Raw genomic sequence first — 25,658 nt, 5'->3', positions numbered from 1 at the left:
TTTTTAAAACTTTTTGAACATTCTGAGAACATTCAGAAATAACATTCCCATAACTTAATGGTGGTGCAATGAGGAGATCCAAGGTCAGATGATTAAATTGATTTTATTACTTAAAGTATAATCAGAAAATAAATGATAGACATATTGATTTTAAATGATAAAAATGTAAATTTAATAAAGGAAAATTATCATAACAGAAAAACACAAACAGTTATAAATCAACTTCCAATATCTCTGAAATATTGAAGTCCAAAATATAAGTTTTATCTAAGAAAAACGTTAGTAAAACCTTAAAGGTGCAGTATGTAAGAATTCTGTCCACTAGAGGTCGCTAGAGGCCTATTCAAAACAAAGGCGTAGCGATGACGCCAAGTTTGAGCGCGGAATCTTGGGACATGTGGTCTTCACCTCAACGGACGGGTAATAATCGGGAAAGGACTCGGGAAGAAATCATGTTCATGGATGCGATTATTAACATTATTGTAGTTTGAAGCAGAGCAGGACCGAGTGTTGTGGGAGCTGAACGAGGCCGCTGGAGCGAATGCGCAACACACAGCAGCGGAACTTTTATTATGCCACAGTCGCCGGCGCCGCTTCCGCTTTTCCGATCATGAGTATGAGGTAACACAGCTCTGTTTATCAAATTAGATACATTTGAGTGTGTTGAAAATGTTATAACATTACTCTGTGCGTTCGCTCGGCGGCTGCTGTCAGACACTGCAGTAAGATAGATCGATTTTAGAATATCATATTAAATGCTGGATGGCTTGTGTTGATAAATGGCATGCAATTCATTTTAAAACATATTGTATGATGGAGAAAATGCTGTATTACTGTTACTAAAAATAAAGCTGCATCTGATTATGCTATGCTAGCTACTTGACAAAATAGTGATTTTCTCTGAGGCATGGTAAAGCATGGTACTCACAAAAAATCAAGAAAATTAGATTTAAACAGACTAAACGTGTTGAGCTATATAACAACAATTAGTTTTCTGTCTATAAATATATCAAAACAGTTGTTCCCTTGTCTATTAAAACATGTAATATATTAAAGTGTATTTGGTGTTTCCATGGTTTCTACAAAATACAACTGGAAACCGAGGGTAACGCGGGTATGACGCCATTGACAGGCGACTCCTCACACGTCCCGGAGCCTTGATTAAAATAGCAATTTTCTCAAGATTTACAAATAGTTGGAAACATTTGGGATATTGTAAGTACTCAAGTGAACAAAATATATAACACTGGCCTAGTGGGTTTTGGATATTTTACTGCAAAATTCTTACATATTGCACCTTTAATCAAAAGTTTAGTAAGATCTTAACAAATTCTAATTAAAAGGTTAACCAAAAAGTATAAATCTGTAAGTCTGAGTAAAATGCTCTTGCCTAAGCAAGGTAAAGATAGACGAGATCTCGTTCAAAATGCAAAGAGCAAAAATTGAGTCACGACTGAGAGGATGTCAGATCGAGACTTAACATACAAGAAAACTGGCCTTCTTATATACCATACATCTACGCACATAAGCAAATTCCTCTGTTGTACATATAATCAAAACAAGTAAACCACAAGAGCTATTAAAGCAATTCAAGAATAATATAACTGTAGGCGTCTCAGCATTTTGCAGGTCCAAAGTACAGTCTGACAGTGGTACTAGACATCATGTGATGCCAAAAATAAGGGGTTAGTTCCCCTTTTCGTGGAAATTGAATGCACCTATAAAAATAAATACGGGCCCTTTGGCCATTGTACTTCCGCAGACATAGCCTTTTAAAAATATCTGTACTTTATCACCCTATTATTTTGCTTGTGCCAATGGAAAACAATGTGTGCGTATGCAGCAGACTTTTAGAAAACCAACATTGGTCAGCACAGAATCATAAAAGGCAGTTCATGAAAGAAACAGTACACATTTGTCATAAAAGGATAATGAAAACATAAAATACATAAATGTATATAACTGATTAAATGATTATAGGCAAGAAAAACATCTTCATTTTTAATCTTCATCCATCAAATGGGAACATTATCAAGATGTTCTTGGAACATATTTTTGTAGACAGAATGAAAAAGTAATGTTATTTTTAAAGGCTTGTATTAAAGGTTTTCCTGTGTAAATATAGCATCTAATTAACAGAGTGTCAACTAAAGGTCACATTAACAAAACCTGCTTTTACCAAGCACTGCAATAAAAAGCTTCAAAAGAGGCCTGACTCAACAAATCTGCAAAAGTAGTTGACTTAAAGCTGCATCAATAGGTCGACGATAAAAAAACAAGCCCAACTGTATTGATCAAAGTTAGTCTGAAAGGGAACATATTGTAGAAAAACCCTTCTCACACTTCAAAGACTTTGATTCACTATCTAGGCAAACTTTCTCAATATAAAAATTGTGAAACTTACCAGTCCAGACCATTCATTGAAACTAAACAGGAAATATGGGTCATTCCGAAATCCTAAACACTAAACTACGACCGCAGATACAGTGAAGTAATGAGGAGGAAGTAAGATAGATGGGCTTTTCTTTAACTACAGGCAGTTTTTTCCCTGTGGACTTTTAGAACGTTTCTTAATTTTTTTTTTTCACTTTTTTACACTCTCACTAGTTTCATTCCTCTAATAATGTACAACAGTGGACATTCATACATCATAGGTGAATTGTCTTTTTTCCATTATTATGTCCATCACAGTGTCATTTCCATCACAACTAAAATTATCCATTTAATAGCATTCTGTCCCTTGTGAAAAAGAAATACACTTCAACATACTTTTAAAAGAGTTCTTATTATGGAAATAATATACTTAATGGAGAACAGAATGTAGGTTTTAGGTTTTTTGGAAACTTCAAAAAACCTGCATGTTAATTGCAATTAAATGAAAATATATTACAGTTTAAATTTATATTAAATGCAATTAGCATTACCTTTAAAGTGATTTTTTTTATTTATTATCTTTATATGTAATTTCATATTTACTTCCACTGTCTTTAATACTGCCAAATGTACTGACAAGCATTTATGGTAAGCTCAAATTTAATTTAATTTAATTTTTTTAATGTCATTTCTATTGAAACCTGTATGTCTTGTATTTAAATTATTTAAAATAAACTAAGTTGCAATTTAGTGCACTTAAATATATGAACTTCAGTAACTACAGTTAAAACTAAAATCAAGTACTTTACACGTGCTTTGGTATGTTAGACAATATATAAAAATAAGTGCTCTTCCTTAAAGTACAACAAAAGATTATTAAAACATGATATAAAATGTACTTTAAAGTAAAACTTTTAATTTGACATTATTACAAAGTGCACTTTTTAAAGCGAGTGTGTTACTCTCTTTAAGTACATTTGGCTGCCTATATAGTAGAAAGGCGAAAAAATTGAAATCGGTGCTACCTGACTAGTGAAAACAGAGAAAAAAGGCTGTTGTCTTCCCTTTTGCCAAATAGGAAGGAAAACTTCAACACCCGTAATGCACTGGGCCTGCTTTAGTAGGAAATACTTCCTAGCAAACTTTTAGTCACAATAATATCAACTTGTATCGTTACTGGGTGCAAGAATTCAAAAAAGAAACATTTAGCAGGAGTGAGTTACTTTAGGTCTCCAGTGAAGGATCCAGTGTGTTGTAAACCGGATGACCATGAACACAGTGTTTTAGGCCAAACAGAGGGGGAAAAACTGAAAGAAACTGCCGTCCTGTCAGTTCCACCCAAAGCAAAATGCTGTCGCGTACATGCAAGAAAGCTGTTGCCACAGTGTTCCATTTTTACCATAATGCTGTTTAAAGAGTAGACAAAGTACAATACAATTTTTAGTGATAAACCTACCCCAGTAAAAAACTATACCAAAATCTATTTAAAATACATTTATTTCATACTAAGTATACTTTAAATCCATTAACATATTTATTGACATATCATTTAAAACTTACTGATATAAAATTATAATTAAACTTTATTTGGAGTACTTTATTGCACAATATCACTATTAATAAGAATTGTATGATCTTTGTATAATATCAGTCTTTAGATGCCAGATATTTAAAGTGTACCCTAAAGTGCGCCACTTTAGCACAATCAAATATATTTAAGTATATCTTTAGTTGGAAAATTATTTGTTCCAGTTTAGCAGACTTTACGTATACAATTTTAGTATACCAAAAGTACAATTGCAGGGTATTTTTATTTAGCACATAAATATGTAAATGTATTTGTAGAATACTTAGCACAAAATAAATGTATTTCAAAACTTTTTTTTTTTTCACTAGGGTACCCTTTCAATAACTGTTCTGTTAATGGTCCTCTGTCGATCCGACTGTCTGTGGGCGGGGAATCCCGGGGATACAAAAATCGGAAGTATAATCTTAACTTTTCATGAAAGCCCTGGAGCTGTCAAAAGTTTTGCATCATCCGGCAGACTTTTGCTGACAAATAAATGTGAATATCTCAGTCCAGATAACACGGAGAACGAGTAAACATTGTTCATTTACATATACTACCAACATTGCCGATTTTCAACCCGCTTTGTATTGTTACAAAGTCACACTTTAAGTGAAATATTAAATGTATTAAATGTACAAAAACATACTTTTAAGGTTTGAAGTATACTGCATATTCAATACAATTGCACTTTATCAACGGTGTAGTGGAAATTTTTAACATTTGTTTGCCCAGCTTAGCACTGAAAACATTAAAAAAAAAAAAAGTATCAAAGAACACTTTTCTGCATAATTTGACAAAATTATAGCTTGATTGGAAATAAGTGGTGTGACAGTCAAAGTCTTTGAAAAACTGCCACATTTTTTTACATAAAAATACTGAAATTTTGTATGTTGACTGGTTAGTCAATGCAAGTACATTTTACTAAAATCATAAGTGAACAGTCATCAAAACAGACAACAATACAACAAACATGATGGATGTGACTCTTTAAAATGCAAAAAGTGCAATGGTGTCATTTAGTTTTAGGGTTTTTCTGTTTTGTTTGTACCTTGCAGTTGCTCAATGAGAGTCCAGGCCATACGTGAACCCTGAGCGTCAAACACGACGTGACCCTACGAGACACATATGCACAAATATAAATAGTTAAAAGACATTATAATAAAGACACGTCAATACAAAATCATCATAAAAGAAGAAATCCATTTGTGATTCATCATGAAAACAGAAGCATAAAATCTGTAGAAAAAATAAAGGCTGAATCATCCTATAATGAGTTTGAACTCAGAGTCATTGTTTGCATTATAAAAACAGAATCATCCGAGTCTGATGAGTGCCACAGCGAGTTTAAAATTTAAAAAGATGTTCTGACAGGTCTGAGAAATGAACGTCTGGAGGATTTTATCTCATTGTTATTTGACAGCTATTTCTCCATTGCTTTTCATTAACTTACAGACACTCCTTCAAACGAGCTGGTATTGAGGGCTCGGTATATTTCAGCAGTGATTTCCTTGTTGTTGTAGTTGAAGTCCTCCAGTGCCCAGCCTTTGGCCCTCAGTGGGGCCACCGTTTTATTGAGGGCCAGTGCAAGAGCCCACATGGCATCATACGCCAATGGAGCTTCCTGAAACCCGCCCGTTTCTTCTGGGTTTTTGCCCCCGAGACGTGACATCAGCTGCACCAGGAACTCTTGGGAGGTCTGTGGAGGATCATGAAATTTTCATAGTTGTCAAAGTCTTTGCCTGAATTAGTCTTAAGATCCACTCACCAGGTTGGAGGCACCGCGGACAGTCTCCGGGTTTAGCATAACGATTTCTGTGGTGACGTGCCCTTCTACGGCTTCCGTCATGTTCTCCACTGTGCAATTGATGGCCGGATCTTTGATCTTAAACCAGTTGTCTGCGTACCAGCCGATGAGGAACCAAACATACTTCTTACCATAGAGTTTTTCTTTGAAGACCTGCCAAAGATGACACCATGTTTTGAAGGTCTGTGCTTAAGCAATAATCTTATTCAATATTTTAATCTCAGATAAGCCCCAGTGAGTTAGCTCAAGCTGAGTAGAAGCATCGAACTGAATTGTGTTGAATTGATTTAAAATAAATTGACAGCTCAGAGGTATTTGTAAAAAGAATCGTAGTTGTCACTTACCTCACAAAACACCTTTCTGGCTTCAGTCTCGTAAAAGAGGCCAACTATGATTCTAGCATCTTGACGCTGGAGACGGATCAGAGAAAAAAAAAAGTTAAAAGACAACAAGACAAAGACGCATTACACAGTGTGACATATAGTAAAGTGTCACTAGCCCGATTTAAGAACTTATTACCATTTCTGTTTTTCACCATTTTCTGTGGAAGTGATAATTTTATTCTCTTGAACACATGGGATGGAACTGGAAGCGAGACTTTATGCAAGCATTCTTTGCACGATATTCAGATTTTACACATAAATTAAATTCACAGCTTGGATGGAAACAGCAACTAATAACAAACTGCAAGAATGATTATTTATAATGACTCTACCATGATTTGTTTAATGAGCTGCAGTCAAGGATGCTATGTTGCTTGGCAACCGCAAACAGCCTACTAATAGACTATACTAGGATAATTTTTTATTCTGCTTTTATTCTGAATTATTAATAACAAAACTGATGCTCTATTGAACATTTCTATATTAAAGCAATAATCCACTTGTGTGATTTTGCCATGGGTAACAACAACTTCTTGTGACTTATTGCTTTAATTTACTCTGTTTATGGCATGCTTTAAAGGTGAAGTGTGTAATTTCTGCACCATTAGCAATACCAAACTGAATTGCTAAAGTGATGGCTGTTTTTAAAATCTTTCCTGAACAAAATTTAGAGAAATCATATTGGATTCCTTACAGTTGTTTCTGTGTATTAAAGGATTAGTTCACTTCAGAATTAAAATTTCCGGATAATTTACTCAACCCCATGTCATCCAAGATGTTCATGTCTTTCTTTCTTCAGTTGAAAAGAAATGAAGGTTTTTGAGGAAAACATTCCAGGATTTTTCTCCATATAGTTGACCTCACCAGGGTTCAACGGGTTGAAGGTCAAAATTGCAGTTTTAATGCAGCTTCAAAGGGCTCTACACAATCTCAGACGAGGAATAAGGGTCTTGTCTAGCGAAACAATCTGTCATTTTCTAAAAAAAAATAAAAAATTATACACTTTTTAACCACAAATGCTCATCTTGCAGTGCTCTGCAATACTCCACGCATTACGTAATCACGTTGGAAAGGTCACGCGTGACCTCATTTTCTCCTCCAACTTCAAAATCATCCGACATTGTTGTTTTACCTTTTTTTTTTTTTTGTAAAGGCCGTTTGACTAGTCTTTGCACGTTCAATTTGTAAACACTTGCTCGGTACTTCTGCCTACGTCACACGTGACCTTTCCAACATGATTACATAATGCGTGGCACATCGCATCGCAGTGCAAGATGAGCATTTGTGGTTAAAAAGTTTTTTTGTTTTTTTTTGAAAATGACCAATTGTTTCCCTAGACAAGACTCTTATTCCTCGGCTGGGATCGTGTAGAGCTCTTTGAAGCTGCATTGAAACTGAAATTTGGACCTTCAACCCGATGGTAGCCATTGAAGTCCACTATATGGAGAAAAATCCTGGAATGTTTTCCTCAAAAATTAGTTCACAACTTTCTTTCTTCAGTCGAAAAGAATGTAAGGTTTTTGAGGAAAACATTCCAAGATTTTTCTCCATATAGTGGACTTCAGCGGGGTTCACCGGGTTCAAGGTCCAAATTGCAGTTTCAGTGCAGCTTCAAATGGCTCTACACGATCCCAGACGAGGAATAAGAGTCTTATCTAACGAAACGATCGGCCATTTTCTAAAAAAAAAAAAAAAAAAAAAAAATATATACTTTTTAACCACAAATGCTCGTCTTGCACTAGCTCTGTGATCTGCCACGCATGATGTAATCACGTTGGAAAGGTCATGCGTGATGTAGGCGGAAGTACCAATCAAGTGTCTACAAAGCCAACATGCAAAGATTAAGCCAAATGCCCTTTACAAAAAAGGGTAAAACAACGATATCAGACAATTTTGAAGTTGGAGGAGAAAATTAGATGTTTTTCGCCCTACTGCGGTACTTCCATCTACGTCATGTGTGACCTTTCAACGTAATGCGTGGTGCATCGCAGAACAGTGCAAGACAAGCATTTGTGGTTAAAAGTATATCATTTTTAATTTTTTTTTTAGAAAATGACCGATCATTTTGCTAGATAAGACCCTTATTCCTCGTCTGGGATCGTGTAGAGCCCTTTTGAAGCTACATTGAAACTGCAATTTGAACCTTCAACCCGTTGAACCCCAGTGAAGTCCACTATATAGAGAAAAATCCTGAAATGTTTTCCTCAAAAACCTTAATTTCTTTTCGACTGAAGAAAGAAAGACATGAACATCTTGGATGACATGGGGGTGAGTAAATTATCAGGAACATTTTAATTCTGAAGTGAACATCCTTTAAGGTGGGAAAGAAGAAAGTATTGTAGCACTGAAAAAACAAATTACACACATCACCTTTAAAAACATGCAAGATTTTATCAAATGTTGCTCTGAATATTCAAATCATCAGGCTAGACATATGCCAAATCAAGTCAAGCATTTAACAAGACAGTCCTATTCTCATGAGATCTTCATGCAATATAATTTTACAATAAATAATGCTGTCTAACTATTCAATAATAGCTGCCAGTAGCGACCAAGACAGCATCCGAGCCGTCACTTGATCTGACGAAGGAAACCGATCCTTCGGAGTGTTGATTTATTTCACATCAGGTTTTCATGTGCTCTGCCTGCTAGCTAGCTACCCGACATGGGCTGAGGAGTGGAAGTGAGCAGCTGGTGAATTTTTCATCAAAGCACCTTCAGGTTTTTGACAGCCACTGCGGGATCCGTGAGGAAGCTCTGTCTAACGCTTATCTCGATGCCGGCCTCCTTCACACGCTCCTCCAGATCATCCAAAGTCTGGAGAGAGAAAGAGAGAACGGTGAGACAGCGGGAGTGTCAGGAGAGGAGTGATGTTTGTGAGAGTGGAAGACAGACAGGAAGAGAGCACATAAAAAGATCAAGGACCGAATGAAAGAGAAGAACAAAAGGTAAATGGTCAAAGCGCAGACCAATGTAGAAAATGACAAAGTAAAGGAAATGGAAAAATAAAAGAAATAAAAGATAGAGATACAAAACCTACTGACCACTCTAGATGCAAAGGCTAAATAATAGGGCTGCCGATTTAATGCATGAATTTAATTGATTAGTTATGGAAAAAAATAACATGTTAAAATTATTAATGCATTTAACGCACACACCCCACCCCGGACCTGTCATCTGACATTTCATTCAGTTGATGGTGATGAACATGAAGCAGAGCAACAGCTCACAGCGTGATGTAGACTACAGAATGCAGTTATATGCCCCTAAAATTCAAGATATTGGGGCAAAAATGCCCCGTATGAGTCTCATATTTATATCATGATATAGTTAAGCAATATCACACGAGTAATGAGTGCAATATCACACAAGTGCTGTTTTTGTTCCGAATAGCATGAGTGCAAATGTGATATTGATTTTATACAATAGTTCAATAAATAAGAAGTGAATATTGTGTTATATTTTAGACGAAGATTATTGTCAACGAAATATAAAGCCACAGCAGAGCGATTGTGCATCTCCGAGCAACATAGCGGTGTTTCTGAATGAATTTGCATTTTGAACAAATCAGGTGAACCAATGATTCAATGGCCCATTCATAAAGAGAGCCGTTTAGTTAAAGGTTCAGTGTGTAAATTTTAGTGGCATCTAGCAGTGAGGTTGCGAACTGCAACCAACAGCTCAGTCCACTGCTCACCCGCTCCCTTTCGAAGCATATAGAGAAGCTACACAGGACAAAGATGTCGCTGTCTGAGACAACAGAGAGTAACCAGTTAAGCAATGAGGTTTCTCACGAGAGCCGTGGAGGAACCGCGCGAGGCCAGTGACGCGAGTTGCACCGGTCTCGTCTCTCACGGAGGAGCTCCGGAAGCATAAAGGGAGGAGCGACGACAGTGAAGGACGAGAGAGGACCAGGCCTGGACTTTATGTTATGTTTTATTATGTTTGTGTGGCCGGCAGTCGGCTGTGAGGGACTGCCGGCATTTTACTTTCGTTTTGTATTTGTTTATTTTGTATTAAAGTTTGTTAAACGTTCGCCGGTTCCCGCCTCCTTCTTCCTGTATCTATAAACTGTGTTACATTGGTGCCGAAACCCGGGAGGAAGGAGGGACATGCTGTCGGAGAGTCCTCGCTGCTGAGGGGGATCGCGGTGCTGAGGAGGTCGGGCAGCGTGGAAGAGTGAAGACCGCGAGGCGGTGGTGCTGGAGCGAGTATTTATCGGGTTGGACGGAGAGCTCGCTGCCGTGCTCCTGGGTCGAGGTGGGGTGGCTGCCGTTCGAGAGGGAGCGGAGGAGTCGTCGCCGTTCCCCGTGGGCCGGAGCCTGCTGCCATCCGCCATGAAGGGGAGGAGCAGGGAACGGGGGACTCGCTGCCGGCTGCTCTCAGCCAGAGAAGCCATTGCCGGCCGCCAGGGGGCGGAGGCGGATCGAGCATCCAGTACCATCGCATGGCACCGCGAGGAAGAACCTCTCGGCTGGCTAAGGCCCGAGCGGCAGTGTATCCGGGAACCGGACCAAGATTTTTTTCTTTTCTTTTCTTTTTCCTCTCTTCCCTCTCTCCTCTCTGTCGCTCCTTGTGCTTCCTTCTCCTTTTCTCTCGTCTCGTCTGTCCTTACCAAGCTGCTTTTAAAAAACACCAACTAAGAAGAAGAACAACAACAACACAGTGACGAAACGCACTCTGTAGAGCAGTTTGTCCGTTTAGGGCTACTGTAGAAACATGTCGGCGCAAAATGACAACTTGACATGGAGGGGGACCGCGGTGTATGTAAATAGAAATGGCTCATTCTAAGGTAATAAAAACATAACATTTCATTATGTAAGGTCTTTATACACCACTGAAAACATAGTTATGTATATTATATTGCATTTCTGTCAATAGATCCTCCTAAATATTACACACTGGACCTTTAATTCCTGAATGAATCAGACATTTCCCGTCACCTACTGGCAGGTTTATTTTCTTATTTAGCGTATAATTTCATTTAAAAAATAATGTCGTATTCCATCACAATAAAAAAAAAAAAAAACATTAAATGTATAGCTCACCCAAAAATGAAAATTCTGTCATCAATTACTCACCCCTCATGGCCTAAAAGTTTTGTAATAAATTGAATCAAATATAATATTTCTTTCTAAAGCTGCTTTTTATAATGTCTATTTGATGCTTTTCTCATTTAACACAATAATGACTTTAAATTATCTTTTGGGGGTAATTTCTCAGCCAAATTTGATATGCAATTAATTTGCGATTAATCGCCACATTGTGTAATTAATTAGATTAACATTTTTAATTGCTTGACAGCTCTACTAAATATATATATATTTACTCCAAATCACTCACTTATAGAAGCCAGTTACCTACCTATGTTTTTTACCTAAGCTTTTTTTGGAAAAGTGCTTTTGAGACATCCTACATCATGGAGGAAATGGTGAAAGAGGATGTGAACAGGAGAGAAGGATTGGGATGAAAGTAAATAAGAAAAAGAGATGAGCTGGTGAAGAGATGGAGGGGGATCATTAGCCTAGTGGAATTACACTAGCTCAATACTGAATCAATGCATGAGAGATTTATGACTTGGTCAATATTCCTAGCAGCCAACATGAAGAAAAATGACTTTAAGAGTCCTTCATCACTTAAGGAGAGAATAATCAACCACGGTCTTTGCCATTAACTCCGAGACATTAACCTTAGAGTAAAGGGGCATCTAAGCTCGCTAACAGTTTTAAGAGGAAAGGAAACTACTTTTCTGGGAAATTACTTCCTTTAAAGGGGTCATATCAGTTTTTAACATTTTATTTTCTCCCTGAGGTCCACTTACAGCGTTTATCAAAGTTTTTGTGCAAACACAGTCATAATTTAATAATCATAACCATCCATTTCCATCCTCTTAGTGACATTTATTTATTTATTTTTGCTGTGACTTTTTTTGCATGTGAAATGAGTTACAATGCTGTAATGCAGCCTCTTTACAAAGCCTGTATTACATTTTGACATGTTCACAAAAAATCAAAGCTGAAATGTGCCATAAAAATGTGAAGGCCTTGTCTATTGTTGGGATATGCAGAGCGGTAGGTGCTACACACAGCCAAGAAGATGGATTTGACTACATTTACCCTCATTATTAGTTGTTCAGGTGTTCAATGAATATTTCGGTGTTTAGGAATAACTCTGGCCTGTCTGTTCTACTTCCTCCTTACAGGCATGTCACCAAATAGGCATTCAATGTTACCATATGTGGATTTTTGCATTTTAGTTTCAATAAATGGTCTTTTTTATCAGGGGAGGAAGTTTCTAAGTACTTAAAGTAATGTAAAAAAAAAAAAAAAGTGCTAAGCTTGTAAGACTACTCTTAGTGGTTTATGCAACCGACCCCTGGTAACAATAGGAAAACCACAGTATGACTGTACTAAGTCAAATAAATAAGAGAGAAAGCTCTGCATGCAGGACTGACCGAGGTAAAGACTTCAGTGGTCTGCTGGATGGTGGCGATCTTTGTCCATCCCCACTTCTGGAAGAGCCGCACACGTGTGGGATTATGCAAAGTTGCTGACGGGTGCGTACGGAAGAAAGTGGGAAAGCGCTGGCGGTTGGATAATGCTGGAGAACTAGAGCCGTATGAAAACTACAGAGAGACAGCAAGAGAGAAACGGTAGGTAAAAAGGTGGAAGGATAGAGAGAGCACATTGAAAAGATTTACTCAGCTATATGGTTGACCTTATTTCCTAAAAAGAGTGAAACACAAAGCAAAAGCAAAACAAAAATATGAGTCAGATTTCTGTGCACACTGTAAGAAGGGTAAATGTCAACCCAGGGAAGCCAGAAGCTTTGCGCAAACCTGAATAAATAAGTCAATCTGTTTCTTCATCCAATGTTGACGTGTCAATACTTAGAAACGCACAGCGGAGGAACGCTAACCAGTTTCAGACTTTCAGAACTAAATCTTTGTATTTCAAGCAATAAACCAGGTTGCTAGATGAAAAAACAAAACAAAAAAAAACATTTCCTTGTGAAAAAGAAGTGTGCTTCATTGTGTTGAATGTGTACTTCAAATCTTAAAAGTAATGTACTTGCAGACGAAATAACATTAAAGAAATAAAATGCAACTTCAATGTAATAGTCAAATTAAAAGTTTTACTTTAAAGTAAATATTTATTCATATTTTAATAACCTTCTGTCATGCTTTAAAGAAGTACACTTCTTTTGATTTGTTGACTAACATACTAAAGTACTTGATTATAATTTCAACTGTAGTGTGTTATTCAATATTGAATTTAAAGTTAATATATTTTAACCCTCTGGTGCTCCTCACCTTTTTTATTGCAATGAATGTACTATATTTCAGTTTAGCAATGGTTTTTTATATTCCATATTTTGTATTTTTAGGTGATTTTATGTTACTAAATTATATTTATGCAGTAGTTATAATCAATTTTTTCACTTTTTGAGCATAGACCTGAAAATGAAATTTCCAACTTAAACTGTCATAAATCTTGAATGCAGACACAGACCTTGTTTGGTCTCTTTTTAAAGAAGACACTTAGTAGATTATTGCTGTGAAAACATTAAAAAAGTTTATTATGAAAAATGCACAAAAATACTTTTCAAATTTATTATGAAAAATATATATTTTCCAAAACATGTTTTACTCTGAAACTGTGACAAAAATCAAAGCCATAAATCTAAACAAGTTGTGTTCCAAATTTGAGGTTGATATCTCAAAAAATGAGCTTTCAGTAAGATTTTGTTTGGGCACAGTACCAAACATTTCCACTCGATGAAATTCGCTTCCCATTTATTTCCGATTCTGTCATTTTTGACAAGTTTCATACCATTCTGATGAACTAAAAATGACCGAAGAGCACCAGAGGGTTAAATGTACTAAACTGCAATGTCATCTTTAAATATAATTGAAATAACACATTATTAAATACACAACATTTTTTATTTATCTGTAATTAACATCCATTAAAGTGGCAGAAAACATTACATTTAGTTTGCACTTAAGTATATACTATTTCTGTAATAATAAGTACTCTTTATAAAAGTATGCTAAAGTGTACTTCTTTTTCACAAGGATGGATATGCCTAAAACTGTCGCATATAAACACAGTTATTTATTTTTCAAAAGAATCTCTTTCGTAATCTACTTGAATACAAACCCACTGAAGACTTTCAGAAGGTTTCCTTGGAGAGTTAATTTGTTAAAAGCAAACTCACAACTCACTTTTCCAACTTTTTCTAAATTGCATGCGGCAAACTCAACTTACTTCACACAAGTAAACTTATCCGATGAGAACAAAGTCAGGGTAGAGAACATTACTTTCCAAATTCCTGCAAACCTCAGCGGATGCCAGATGATTGAAAAAGAATAATTGGAAAAAATAATTACTAAGGGTATCTTGTGTATTTCACTCTCTTTTTTCACTTTCACACTCTCTTCAGTTCTCTGACTTCTTTGAGAGCCTCTTCTGACAGTTTTAATTTGTCAGCTTTTTCAAGAGTGTAAACAAACTACAGAAAGTCAATCAGATCACAAGTACAAATTCTTTTTGTTCCTTGACCCAAAAACAACACAGAACCCCTTGTTTTGTGTGGCACATTTGTTAATCCAAATCTCTAATCTAGTTGTAGCTAAAGCTGTAAAACAACTGTTTTATCATTTTACCATTTTGTTTAATCAGGAAGGACAGTAAACCAACTTCCCAATATGAAACTCTGTAATGTTCAACAGTCAAATCCAGGTGTATGGAGAAACTGATGATCAACAATAAACATATAAGGAGTTTAGACACATAGCAAACATACCACTATAAGGTTCCACATGCGTGCTGCTTCAGCCACCAGCGTAGAAACAGAGCTGCAGCCCGGCATCAAGACAATCTTTATGGGCTCTGTGTACAGCAAGTCATACAGCAGTTTAGTGGCCTCTCCTGGATCACACTGGAGAAAAGAGAAAAAGAACATCAAGGCAGTCATAATTAGTCTACTGTCTTTGAAAAAGTTAAATGCAGCTTACAGGGTGTAAAAGCTTCATTTGAGTGTGTCATAATCTAAAGGGATCAATGGAATCAGCACACAGTTTCTCATTGCCCAGAAAAACGACCTTGGACTGCAGTGAAGCTGTAACTGAAGACCTCTCGTGCTGCAGTTCACTGTGACAAATATAACAGGAAGTGATTCACAAATGAGGGGGTGACTGCTTGAAGCAGCAGATGCAGTCACACTAAAATGGTGCCCTTGGTAACAATCAGCAGAAACACTTAATTAGGAGTGTAATGTACAGTTTTATTTTTGTTAAAGTTAGAACTAAATGGCATGGTGCTGGCCTCAAAAACAATGACAGTCAGAAAGGAACCACTTTGGATCTGTCTTACAAAGAGTAGATTAGATTAGATAGAGTTTACTGTCATTCCAAACCAATAATAACTCACTCCCACTAAACTTTTACTCTTTGAATTCTTGCACCTGGTAACAATACAAGTCAACACTATTATGACTAAAAGTTTGCTCTGAAGTATTTCCTACTAAAGCAAGGTGGTATTTGACTCTGATAAGTGTATCCATAGCAGATGGTGGGAGTGGCCTTGGACAGGAACATGCCCAGTGCGGTATGGGTGTTTTCCTACCTATTTGACAAAAGGAAAGACAAAAACGCCTTTTTTCTTTGTTTTTTCTAGTCAAGAAGCACTGATTAAAAAATAAATAAATAAATAAAACGCTTCACCTTTCTGCTGTATAGGCATTTTATTGAAAGCCCATTTTGCCAGCGGTGAAGTACCCCTTTAAGCACAACCCAAAAAATTAAATGGTTAAGGTCTATGCACACTGAGTCTGAAATTTTCATATGCATTTTTTTTGTATTTGTCATCCTAAAAATTTGTCACACACAGAAACCTTGCACGCCAAGTCCGACGCGTATTAATTAATCCATTGCGGAGAAAGAAAAAAAAAAAAACGCAAAACAATACAAAATGGACTCTTCAAGCAGTAAGGATGATTTTGTTGTCCTCTCTCTTCTTAAAAAGAGAAAAAGAAAGAGGAATATTGGGTCCATCCAGTCCTAAGATCGCGTAGAGAGAAAGGAGAGTTCCAGCTTATCAAGGAGCAGCGGGATTATCCCGAGCGATTCAAAGATTACTTCAGGATGTCAGTGGCTCAGTTTGATGCATTGCTAGTGATACTGTCTTTATATTCAGTCTCTTTGTATTTCGCACTTTGTTTGCCATACAGTGATTTGTGCTGTGGGTGAAAAGGATCAACTTGTCAGACACCACTCTGGATTTTGGCGTTCGCTTGTACGGTGGCTCTGAATTGTCAAAACATCTCTCAAAATGCTTGCTACGGATGCGAGGAACTCAGAAAATTGAACCCGATCCAAATGGTTTTATGACGGACGAAAGTTTTGGAGGCAGTGTATAAACGTGATTGACACAACATGAGGTTTTATTTATTTTTTAACGTGCGAAAATTTCGGACTCTATGTGCAAGGAAAATGAAATTTTTGTCATTAATTACTCACCCTCATGTTGTTCCAAACCCAGACTTTTGTTCATCTTCACAACACAAATGAAGATATTTTAATGAAATCTGGGGCATTTCTGTCCCTCCATTGACAGTCTATTCACCCAAAACTCTGGATCCTTCAAAAAGTTCATAAAGATATAATAATAATAAAACATGAATTGAACTGAACGGTTTAATCAAAGTCTTCCGAAGAGACATGATGGCTTTATAAGATGAACAGATTTAATTTAGGCTTTTATTGACATATAAACAGTGAACATACACAGAGCTCAACCGTACTTGTGTACGGTGTACAATACAATAATAATACAAGTAATGGAATCAAAGTGCCAGGTGATTATTTGCAGCAGTAGTAATAAAACATTGTAAACAGATATTCATAAATATACACTTGTGGTGCTAAGTACTGGCAGTAATGCAAATGGTTCTGTGGTTATTGCAGTTAGCCTCAGTGCAGTAGTCTAGTCTTTCTTCACGAAGTGGAAGGTATCAGGGAATTGAGTAGTTACTAGCAATAGCTAATAATAATATTTTTGTGAGATATTACTCATTGGATCAATATATTACAATTCTGAAAGAGCCACATGTGGTTTCTGTTCTTCAGTCTCTCTTGGCATCTCCAGGGGGCTGAAGCATTTTTATTCAGTCCACGGGCTCAGAGAAGCAGCCATCGAAAGCCGCTTGATGTGAGGGAGGCATCTGTGTTCTTAAAGTCCCTGGGGCTGAAGGTTATGCAGGTCTCAGAACCAGAATACTGAGTGTCAGCTAAAAAGGGCAAGAAGACCTTTTCTCACTGCTGCTGGACACAATGACAATTTTGTTTTTGTTGGGTCTGATATAACAGTGCAGGATTGGACAAAATTCAGAATTGAAGAATTGGCTGCCTTTCAGTTGACAATTTGGAATTTGAATTGATTTGGCCATGCCTCACAGGAAGTTCAACTATCTAACCTCGCTATCTAACCTCTATATTTGATAGATCTCATTCCGAACAACTTTGCCTCAAGAACCAATGCTGTCAATCAAATCGTTCATTAATTATTCCTACTTTTGCGAACTTGTCCAATGCTTTTCGCCCGATCAGAACCAAACCAGTGCTGGACAAATCTCTGGACTCTCTAGATTAATAACTATCAAAAAACGTTGAACTTTACCCTTTGGATCGCTATAACAAGGTCATTTACATAATGGGCGTGGCTAAATATACTCAAAAGCCTATAAATTCTTAACGAAAACTCAGAACTTCACGAAATTAAGTGAGCACATGCAGCATATGACTCTAAAGAAGCATGCCAACTTTTATGGAGATCGGACCATTTATCTGGCGCTATAACTGTTAAAAACGTATTTTTAATGGTTTTAGCTGAAAATGTATATAACTCTGGGTGTGGTCAACTTATTTTCACAGGAGTCATGGCCTTAGACTCCTGAAACCTTGCCGAGTCCAACGATACCAGACATGCTAGGTTTCGGTTTATGGTTTGTGCAACGTTGTGATTTAGCGCTTAAACTTTTGCGATTATCTTCTAAACCGTTAGTCCAATCAAGACGAAACCAATCGAGACGAAACCATTCGAGATGTAGGAAACACGGAACCTAAGTTGGTTTACTATATGTTAAAGCCCAAATGTCAAAATTTTGATAGGAAGTGGCAAAAAAATCCAATCAAAGTCTTTCATGGGTCATTTTTTATGCGCTCATATGTATAAGTGTCTATAACTTCAAAATGAAATGAGATATTTTCACCAAAATTAACACGCATATGTATGGGCACACTTTGAGGACACCCAAATAAAAAAAGTGGAGAAGACTGCGCAATAGGTGCCGCTATAACTGTCAAAAAACCTTTAAAACCATATTTTTTCTATAGTAAATTGCTGTCATTTTGTGCCACCACTAATATAGTTCAAGGTTTCAAGGTTTTGTCATTTAAAATCCCTTTAAACTATAAAAATCCTTATAATAACATTACAAATCACATTTTGTCAAGGTTTACCACTTCATTTATTAATTTCTCTGTGTTTGTTTTAGCATATATCATAGTTGTTCCTCTATGATTTCAGTGGTTACATGCTTGCTAAATAAGACAACTCCTTTTTACGCAAAAGGCCTTAAATGCTTGAACCCCGATAAATGCTGCTTGCAGCTTTAATTATTATTATATTTATTTCCTGTAAGTGTGGGCAGAACTTTTTTTTTTTTTTTTTACAAAACCTTCAAACAAGGCTTCGTCAAGCCAACATTCAATTCAATGTCTTGACAAACTCTGCTAGTAAAAATTAGTTATATCAATTTACCCGAATTCCAGTTTATTCTAATTCTACTTCATTAGATTGAAATTTGAATTGCAATACTGCATCCTGTTTCTTAACGCAGTTCAAATGTAACATCCCATTCCTTCTTTCTTGCTAATAATTTCCATTATGTATCTGACTATGATTGAGTCATAAAGGATATTTAGTGAATGTAAGCACAGTGTGCATAAAAATAAAGACATCATCGCATACAGGGCAAGCTGGAAGCCAGATCAGTAGCTTTGACTTTGTTTACTATACATATTCAAATGCTAAATGTTTCATTCCAGCGAAGCAAAACGCGTTCTCCCATGACTCAGACCGAGAATGAGTCTTTGTCTGCTGTTCTGCCTTATATTAACTTGCAAGTGTTGATTTGTTATTTCTAAACTGTGATTCTGCATCCCTGAACCCTGATGAGAATGAATAAAGCATGCATTTGGATATGGAAATCCTTCTCGTTACAATCTGGATACAACAGATGCCAATTAAAACAGGGAAAGCACAAGTATCTCATCAGGGCATCGGTCTCTCTCTCTCTCTCTCTCTCTCTCTCTTTCTCTACCTCGGTCTTGCTCTATCACGGTTAATAATTGATCAAAGTTTGCAGGCTGAGCTTTGATATAACCATGGCAACTGTCTGGAGAGGGTGAGTGTATCTGTGCAAGGGGGTCCCTGTAAATATCTGAAATATCTCTCACACACACATGATGGACCACAACTTCTAGCACCAGTGCCTGTGAACAGCTCTTTGACCAGTATCACAGCAATGAATCAAAAGCCAAATGCAGTTTTTTTTTTTATTATAAAATGTGCAATTTTGTATCATTCTAATTATAGTGACAACAGTAATTATTAGTGGTGTGTGCTAATGCAAGCATAAATATTGCTTATACTTTTAAACAAACTCCTAAGGGTAAGTATTGCATTTGCTGTGTCATTCCATGCTGTATTATGAATATTAAGTAAATGATACCTCAAAATATTAGGAAGAGGTTTGATATTATTTGTCTAAGTGATCAGATGATGGGAGATGATAAAATGTAAAATAAAATTTAAAAAAATCCAATAAACTTTAATAAACCCCAATCTAAAATATCATAGAAACTTGGAGGTGGGTTCTTTTGAGTTGTGCCAATAACATCACAGCTCCCTGTCGACCACCAAATAACCACTCACAACGCCGTAGCATCATGGAAGCAGTTTTTGCATGAACAAGCACTACTTACATTTTCTTCTTAAAAAGTTAAAATCTAGTTGGTCTCAATTAATTAAAACACAAATCTCCTATGGATAATTTCCTAAAAGTGGCATTTTAAAAAGGGAAGGGAAAAAATGGATTAGAAAAAAATGATCTGTGTTCTGCAGGCAGAGCATTGCTGGGGTTATAATAACACTCATTTATGAAATAAATATTATTAAATGTCAAATGAAATTGGAATTTTGAGGTGACTTTCATGTTTCTATGCAAACATTGCTCTGCGTGATAATTGGCTATTTGAGAGAGATTAAACGAATGCCCCAAACACGCCTGAGATTCTTTGAACAATAATTAAATGCAAAACCCACATCAAATTTGATTTTCTCCCTTTGTAATTACATTTCTGACACCCAAAAGCAATTTTGATTAGAATCTCATCCAGGTATGAAGTGCTCACCAATCAAGAGGAAATTCACAAAATATCTGCCGGCTTAAATGTCAACGAGTCTGAGCACTTCACACATGCTCTTCCATCTCCACGACATACTAACACATGACATTTATACGTCGTCACACTCGGCCTCTCCGAATATTGCATTTTTCTACTTTTTCACCTGCAGTATGCCTCAAATTTTTATTAAGATTAATTCTAAATTAAAACAGAGACTTGCATCATGGGCCATATGGTGACATTTCTGGAAAGCCTTTAATAATATCAGGAATTGTACACGTAGTTTATATTAAATCATGAATTAAGATTAATTAAATCAGGATTATTGCAGTACTGCTAATATTGCTGGCTACTGTATGATAAATTGGTTGTGCTTTTTCTCATTTGAAAGTCACTTTGGATAAAAGTATTTGCTAAATGATTATATGTAAGCTGTATATGACTGCTTTTTTTAAGTATAAGAAATGGGAAAAATTATCTTTTTTTAGTATTTCGGGGGGTTTTATACACGTTTTATACACTTTTAATACAATCATTACATGTCATTTAAATATTTAAAATAAATAAATAAAAGGTCTTGTGACAGTTTTTTTTATAAAATTATTTATTTATTTTAAAAAGGGTTCCATCTTTTTCTTTAAATATGAACCCATTATGGCCTTACAACTTTGACCCAAAAATATTTTGTTTACAAAGGCCCATCTACTGAACACAAATTAAGATATTTTTGATGAAATCAGATAGCTCTCTGACTCGTCTATAGACAGCAATTTAACCACCACTTTCAAGGTCCAGAAAGGTACTAAAGACATCGTTAAAACAGTCGATGTGACTGCACTGTTTCAACCTTCATATTATGAAGTGACAAGAATACTTTTTGTGCGCATTGTTGCGCATAGTTGTTAGTTGCCAGCAACTCCAGACAAACAATGACACTCAAAACTGTTGTGTTAGCTAACATTACAACAACAGCATATCTTGGTTCTGTTAAACATGGTAAAACCAATGTTACTCAGGTATGGAGCAGAAACAACGCAACCTCTGCGTCCATTTTCAGGCATTTTCACTTAGGTTTCTCCAGCGCTGGAAAGCTTTTCTAATATTAATGCGGGTCCTAAAGCTTTTTCCAGTGATATTCCTCTGACTTTTTCTCTTTTGTAATGTCTCTCAGCCATCTCTCTTTCTACAGTCTTTCTTCAAATCTCCCTCTTGCTCACTCTCTATCTCCTCCCCCATCACGAGTGGACACGCCCCCTACTGTTGACTGGCTAGAAGTGTATTGTGGTGCTCAGTCCGATCCACTTTCGACAGCATTTCTCAGAAATCGCTTACTGCACCTTTAAGGGTAAGTTTACACAACAACAGTGTACTAAAAACAGAAACGTTTTTCCTTTGCATTTTTCGCATAGAGACGACAACATTATCAAAACGATTCCCATTCAAAAGGCTCCACGAAACGACTAAAAATGCTGTATTATGCTGCTAGGCCAGTAGTTGGCGATGTTACTTTGAAAAAGAAACACTACGTCACGGTTTACACAAATTTGCGTTTTTGCAGTTTAAACAGAGATGATACCGGTATTGTTTTCAAAACTTGCACTTTGAACCCCGTTTTCAAAAGTTTGCGTTTTCAGGTCCCCACAAAAAAGCGCGTTTTCAGTTTTTTAGTTGAAAAAGTTTGTAAACGGCCTTCTAGATGTAATTACTGTATCTCTTTTCCACAAAAAATGTGTAACTAATCAATATAATTTTTTTTTTATCATAACACATTTTGGGATCAAAAAAAAAAAAATCCTTAATACGCATCGTATCCCAATTATTAATGGATTTTTAATGCTTTTCAATGTGGGTCAAATTTGACTCAAAAATCACAGGTGGATGTGGTTTCTTAAGCCAGTAGGAGTTTTAATGAACTAACTGGGAAGATGATGATTATCTTGACATCTTACAGATTCTTATGATTCATCAGTAAGAACCTTTCAGTCGTGAGCAGACAGACAGGTACTGCAGATACATAAGAGTCTGCAGAAGGACCTCCTTATCCTTACAAGATCTACAGGGATGCAAGTTTGTTTGAACTGTGGTTTCACTGGTGGCTGTTGCCATGCCAACCCTCCTCTCCCTGAATCTTCCTCTATATTGAGTGCGATTGCAATGCAGAGTGTGGTTCACCAATCACAACCATGATACAACACATCTCTGTCCAGTTAGAGCACTCTTTAACTGTTTCCTCACCTATATGGGGTGCTCAGAACCGTCACACCAAACTAAACTAAACTGGCCCGCTTTGAACTTCTGAAAACGCTGCGAATTCACTGGCAGCGACACATCACAATTGCACACTCTTGCACATATTTACTATCGGACATTTTAGATATAAAACCAGCTCTTTTGACATATTTAAAAGCGCTGTCATCTATGGGTGCTGACAGAACTGAAACCAACTTTTGACAAAAGTCAGAAAAATGTTTTCTTGAGGCATATTGCATAAAAAATTTATTTAAAAATAAATAAACAAAATAAACCAAGGAAGACATTTTTCGGGGTGATCTTTCGAAAACTCTGCAACGCTAAAGGCATACATAAGCATTCATGGTGCATGAATTTGGGAGTATTTTTAGGAAGCCAAATTACTTTATGCAGCTGAAGCCTTACAGGCTGTTGATAACAGCCAAGTGCAGTGAGTTGTGAAATATTAATGTACCAACAAATGCAATGTCGACTTGACACCAACTCCTGAATCTCAAGATACAATCAGTGCCACAACATTAATGAAGCACCTGCTAAACACTGATAATTTCATGCCATCTTCAATTAACATCTGGTACTTATCTATGTTTCAGTCCTTGAACATGAAATATTTTAATAAATTAGCAGAAGGTAAAGAGGGCAACGACATTTCTTCTGACTAAAGTACTTAGCAAAAGCCCTTGAAAAATATTTATTCATTCTACTTGGATGAAAAACACTACTTCTGATAAAATGCAATTAAACTAGTTAAAATGACATTGGGATTAGGAGATGGAAAGTATATAGAATAAGGACTTTATCTAATTACTGACATGAATTATATTAGAATATTTCGGCAAGTATTCAACTTACTGGTATGCTATTGTATAACATGTTGGTGAGCATAACGTAACATATAACATGTGAGCATACATTTACTCATCTCACTTGCACAAAAACAGATTCAGTATTCCTTAAAATTAATAAAAACAGTGAAATGCAAACTAATTTATTCCTGTGAAGCAAAGCTGAATTTTCAGCATCATTACTCCAGTCTTCAGTGCCACAAGATCCTTCAGAAATCATTCTTATATGATGATTTGATGCTTAAGAAACATTTATTATTATTATCAATGTTGAAAACAGTTGGGTACATTTTTTTTTTTCAGAATACTTTGATGAAAGTTCAAAAGAACAGCATTTATCTGAAATAGAAAGCTTTTGTAACATTATAAATGTCTTTACTGTGAATTTTGATCAATTTAATGCATCCTTGCTAAATAAAAGTATTCATTTATTTAATTTCTTAAAAAAAAAAAAAAACTTACTGACCCCAAACTTTTGAATGGAAGTGGATAATCTTACAAAAGCTTTCTATTTCAGATAAATGCTGTTCTTTTGAACTTTCTATTCATCAAGGAACCCTGAAAAAAATATACCCAACTGTTTTCAACATTGATAATAAATGTTTCTTAAGCAGCAAATCATCATATTAGACTGATTTCTGAATGATCATGTGACACTGAAGACTGGAGTAATGAAGCTGAAAATTCAGCTTTGATCACAGGAATAAATTACAGTTTAAAATATTTTCAAACAGAAAACAGTTATTTTAAATTGTAATAATATTTCACAATATTACTGATTTTTTATATATATATTTTTTTTTTAAAAATGCAGCCTTAGTGAGCATTAGAAACTTTATTTTAAAAACCATTACAAATCTCACCGATCCAAAACTTTAGAAATATATATATATATATATATATATATATATGCATCATGCTGAGCAAAACTATGGAACATGTAGGCTATATTTAAATATCAGGAGAACATATATGTAATAGGGAAATTGTAAATGTAAAGCGTTGGCCAGTTCTTACCATGCTGTCGTAATGAATGAGCTCCAGCTCGTAGTCCGGCAGAATGTCGCTCCGGTTGTTCACGAGATCTAAAGCCATCTGGGCTGCGGGGAGACACGCTTGACCACCGGGCCATCCTCCACTCATGGGAAACAGAGCTCCGATGTACAGTTTCTTCTTGCCTGCAACCGCACACGGCCAGGAGAGAAAGATAAGCACTGCGTAAAGTAGAGTCAAGCTTCTCCAAACTCTCCCCAAGGTCCTGATCCTCTCCTTGGATGCCATCAGTATCCAATTCGATATTTATACGTTCTGAACTTAAACTGTGCCTTTGTGTGCAAAGCTGAAAGTGTCAGCACGTGCGATGTGTCCAGTTTATATTAACAGAACCGTGTTTGGAACGCGCAAAAAGCGCACACTTTAAGCGTAAAGTAATATTTAGACGCGCAAATGTCAATCCTTGTCAAAATATGAAAATACTGGACACTAGTTGGGACTGATATGTTTACAGTAGTTGTAGTTTCATGGCTGGTATCAGTAGCACTGAGCTCTTATCGTCTTAATGTACAGTTTTTGAACGTTTTTGTAGCTTATTAAGTCTTGAGACTCTTTCAGAATCTTTACTCTTTGGAATTTTCAAACTCTGCTTAATCTTCAGAAAACCTTTAGAATCTCCAGACCCTTCTGAATATTTTAAAGTCTTCCGAATCTTTCAGTCTTCAGAACCTTTTGAAATATATATTTTTTTTCAGAATCTTCATAATGTTTTAGAATATTTAAAGTCTTCAGAATCTTTAGAATCTTTATCTTGGAATCTTTTAGAATCTTCTCAATAGTTTAGACTCCAACACCAAATCATTGATGTCCTGTCACAGAAAGCGCTTCAACGTAAACCAACTGTCCAAACATGTAAAAGCATAAACTACAGAAATCACGCTTTCATTGTTGGGCAAAAACAAATACG

General features: G+C 36.2%; 1 protein-coding gene across 3 annotated transcripts in view; it reads right to left on the bottom strand.

Moving 5' to 3' along the window:
• The window catches only part of gabbr1a (gamma-aminobutyric acid (GABA) B receptor, 1a), a 74,899-nt gene that overhangs the window by 32,729 nt on the left and 16,512 nt on the right, over positions 1-25,658 (bottom strand). For 2 of the 3 annotated variants that reach the window (XM_051862342.1, XM_051862344.1), the window contains 8 exons: positions 24,716-24,876; positions 14,939-15,073; positions 12,585-12,755; positions 8,846-8,947; positions 6,092-6,157; positions 5,709-5,900; positions 5,394-5,639; positions 4,992-5,055 (listed from right to left, as the gene is read on the bottom strand). In XM_051862342.1, the coding sequence (XP_051718302.1) occupies positions 4,992-5,055; positions 5,394-5,639; positions 5,709-5,900; positions 6,092-6,157; positions 8,846-8,947; positions 12,585-12,755; positions 14,939-15,073; positions 24,716-24,876 (1,137 nt within the window). The remainder of the gene's footprint in view (positions 1-4,991; positions 5,056-5,393; positions 5,640-5,708; positions 5,901-6,091; positions 6,158-8,845; positions 8,948-12,584; positions 12,756-14,938; positions 15,074-24,715; positions 24,877-25,658) is intronic. The other variant, XM_051862343.1, reaches the window with a different exon arrangement.

The sequence above is a fragment of the Ctenopharyngodon idella genome, chromosome 15 (assembly GCF_019924925.1).
Source record: "Ctenopharyngodon idella isolate HZGC_01 chromosome 15, HZGC01, whole genome shotgun sequence".
Taxonomy (NCBI): Eukaryota; Metazoa; Chordata; class Actinopteri; order Cypriniformes; family Xenocyprididae; genus Ctenopharyngodon; species Ctenopharyngodon idella.
The sequence above is the reverse complement of the archived record's forward strand: the minus strand, read 5'-3'. Positions and strand labels throughout refer to the sequence as shown.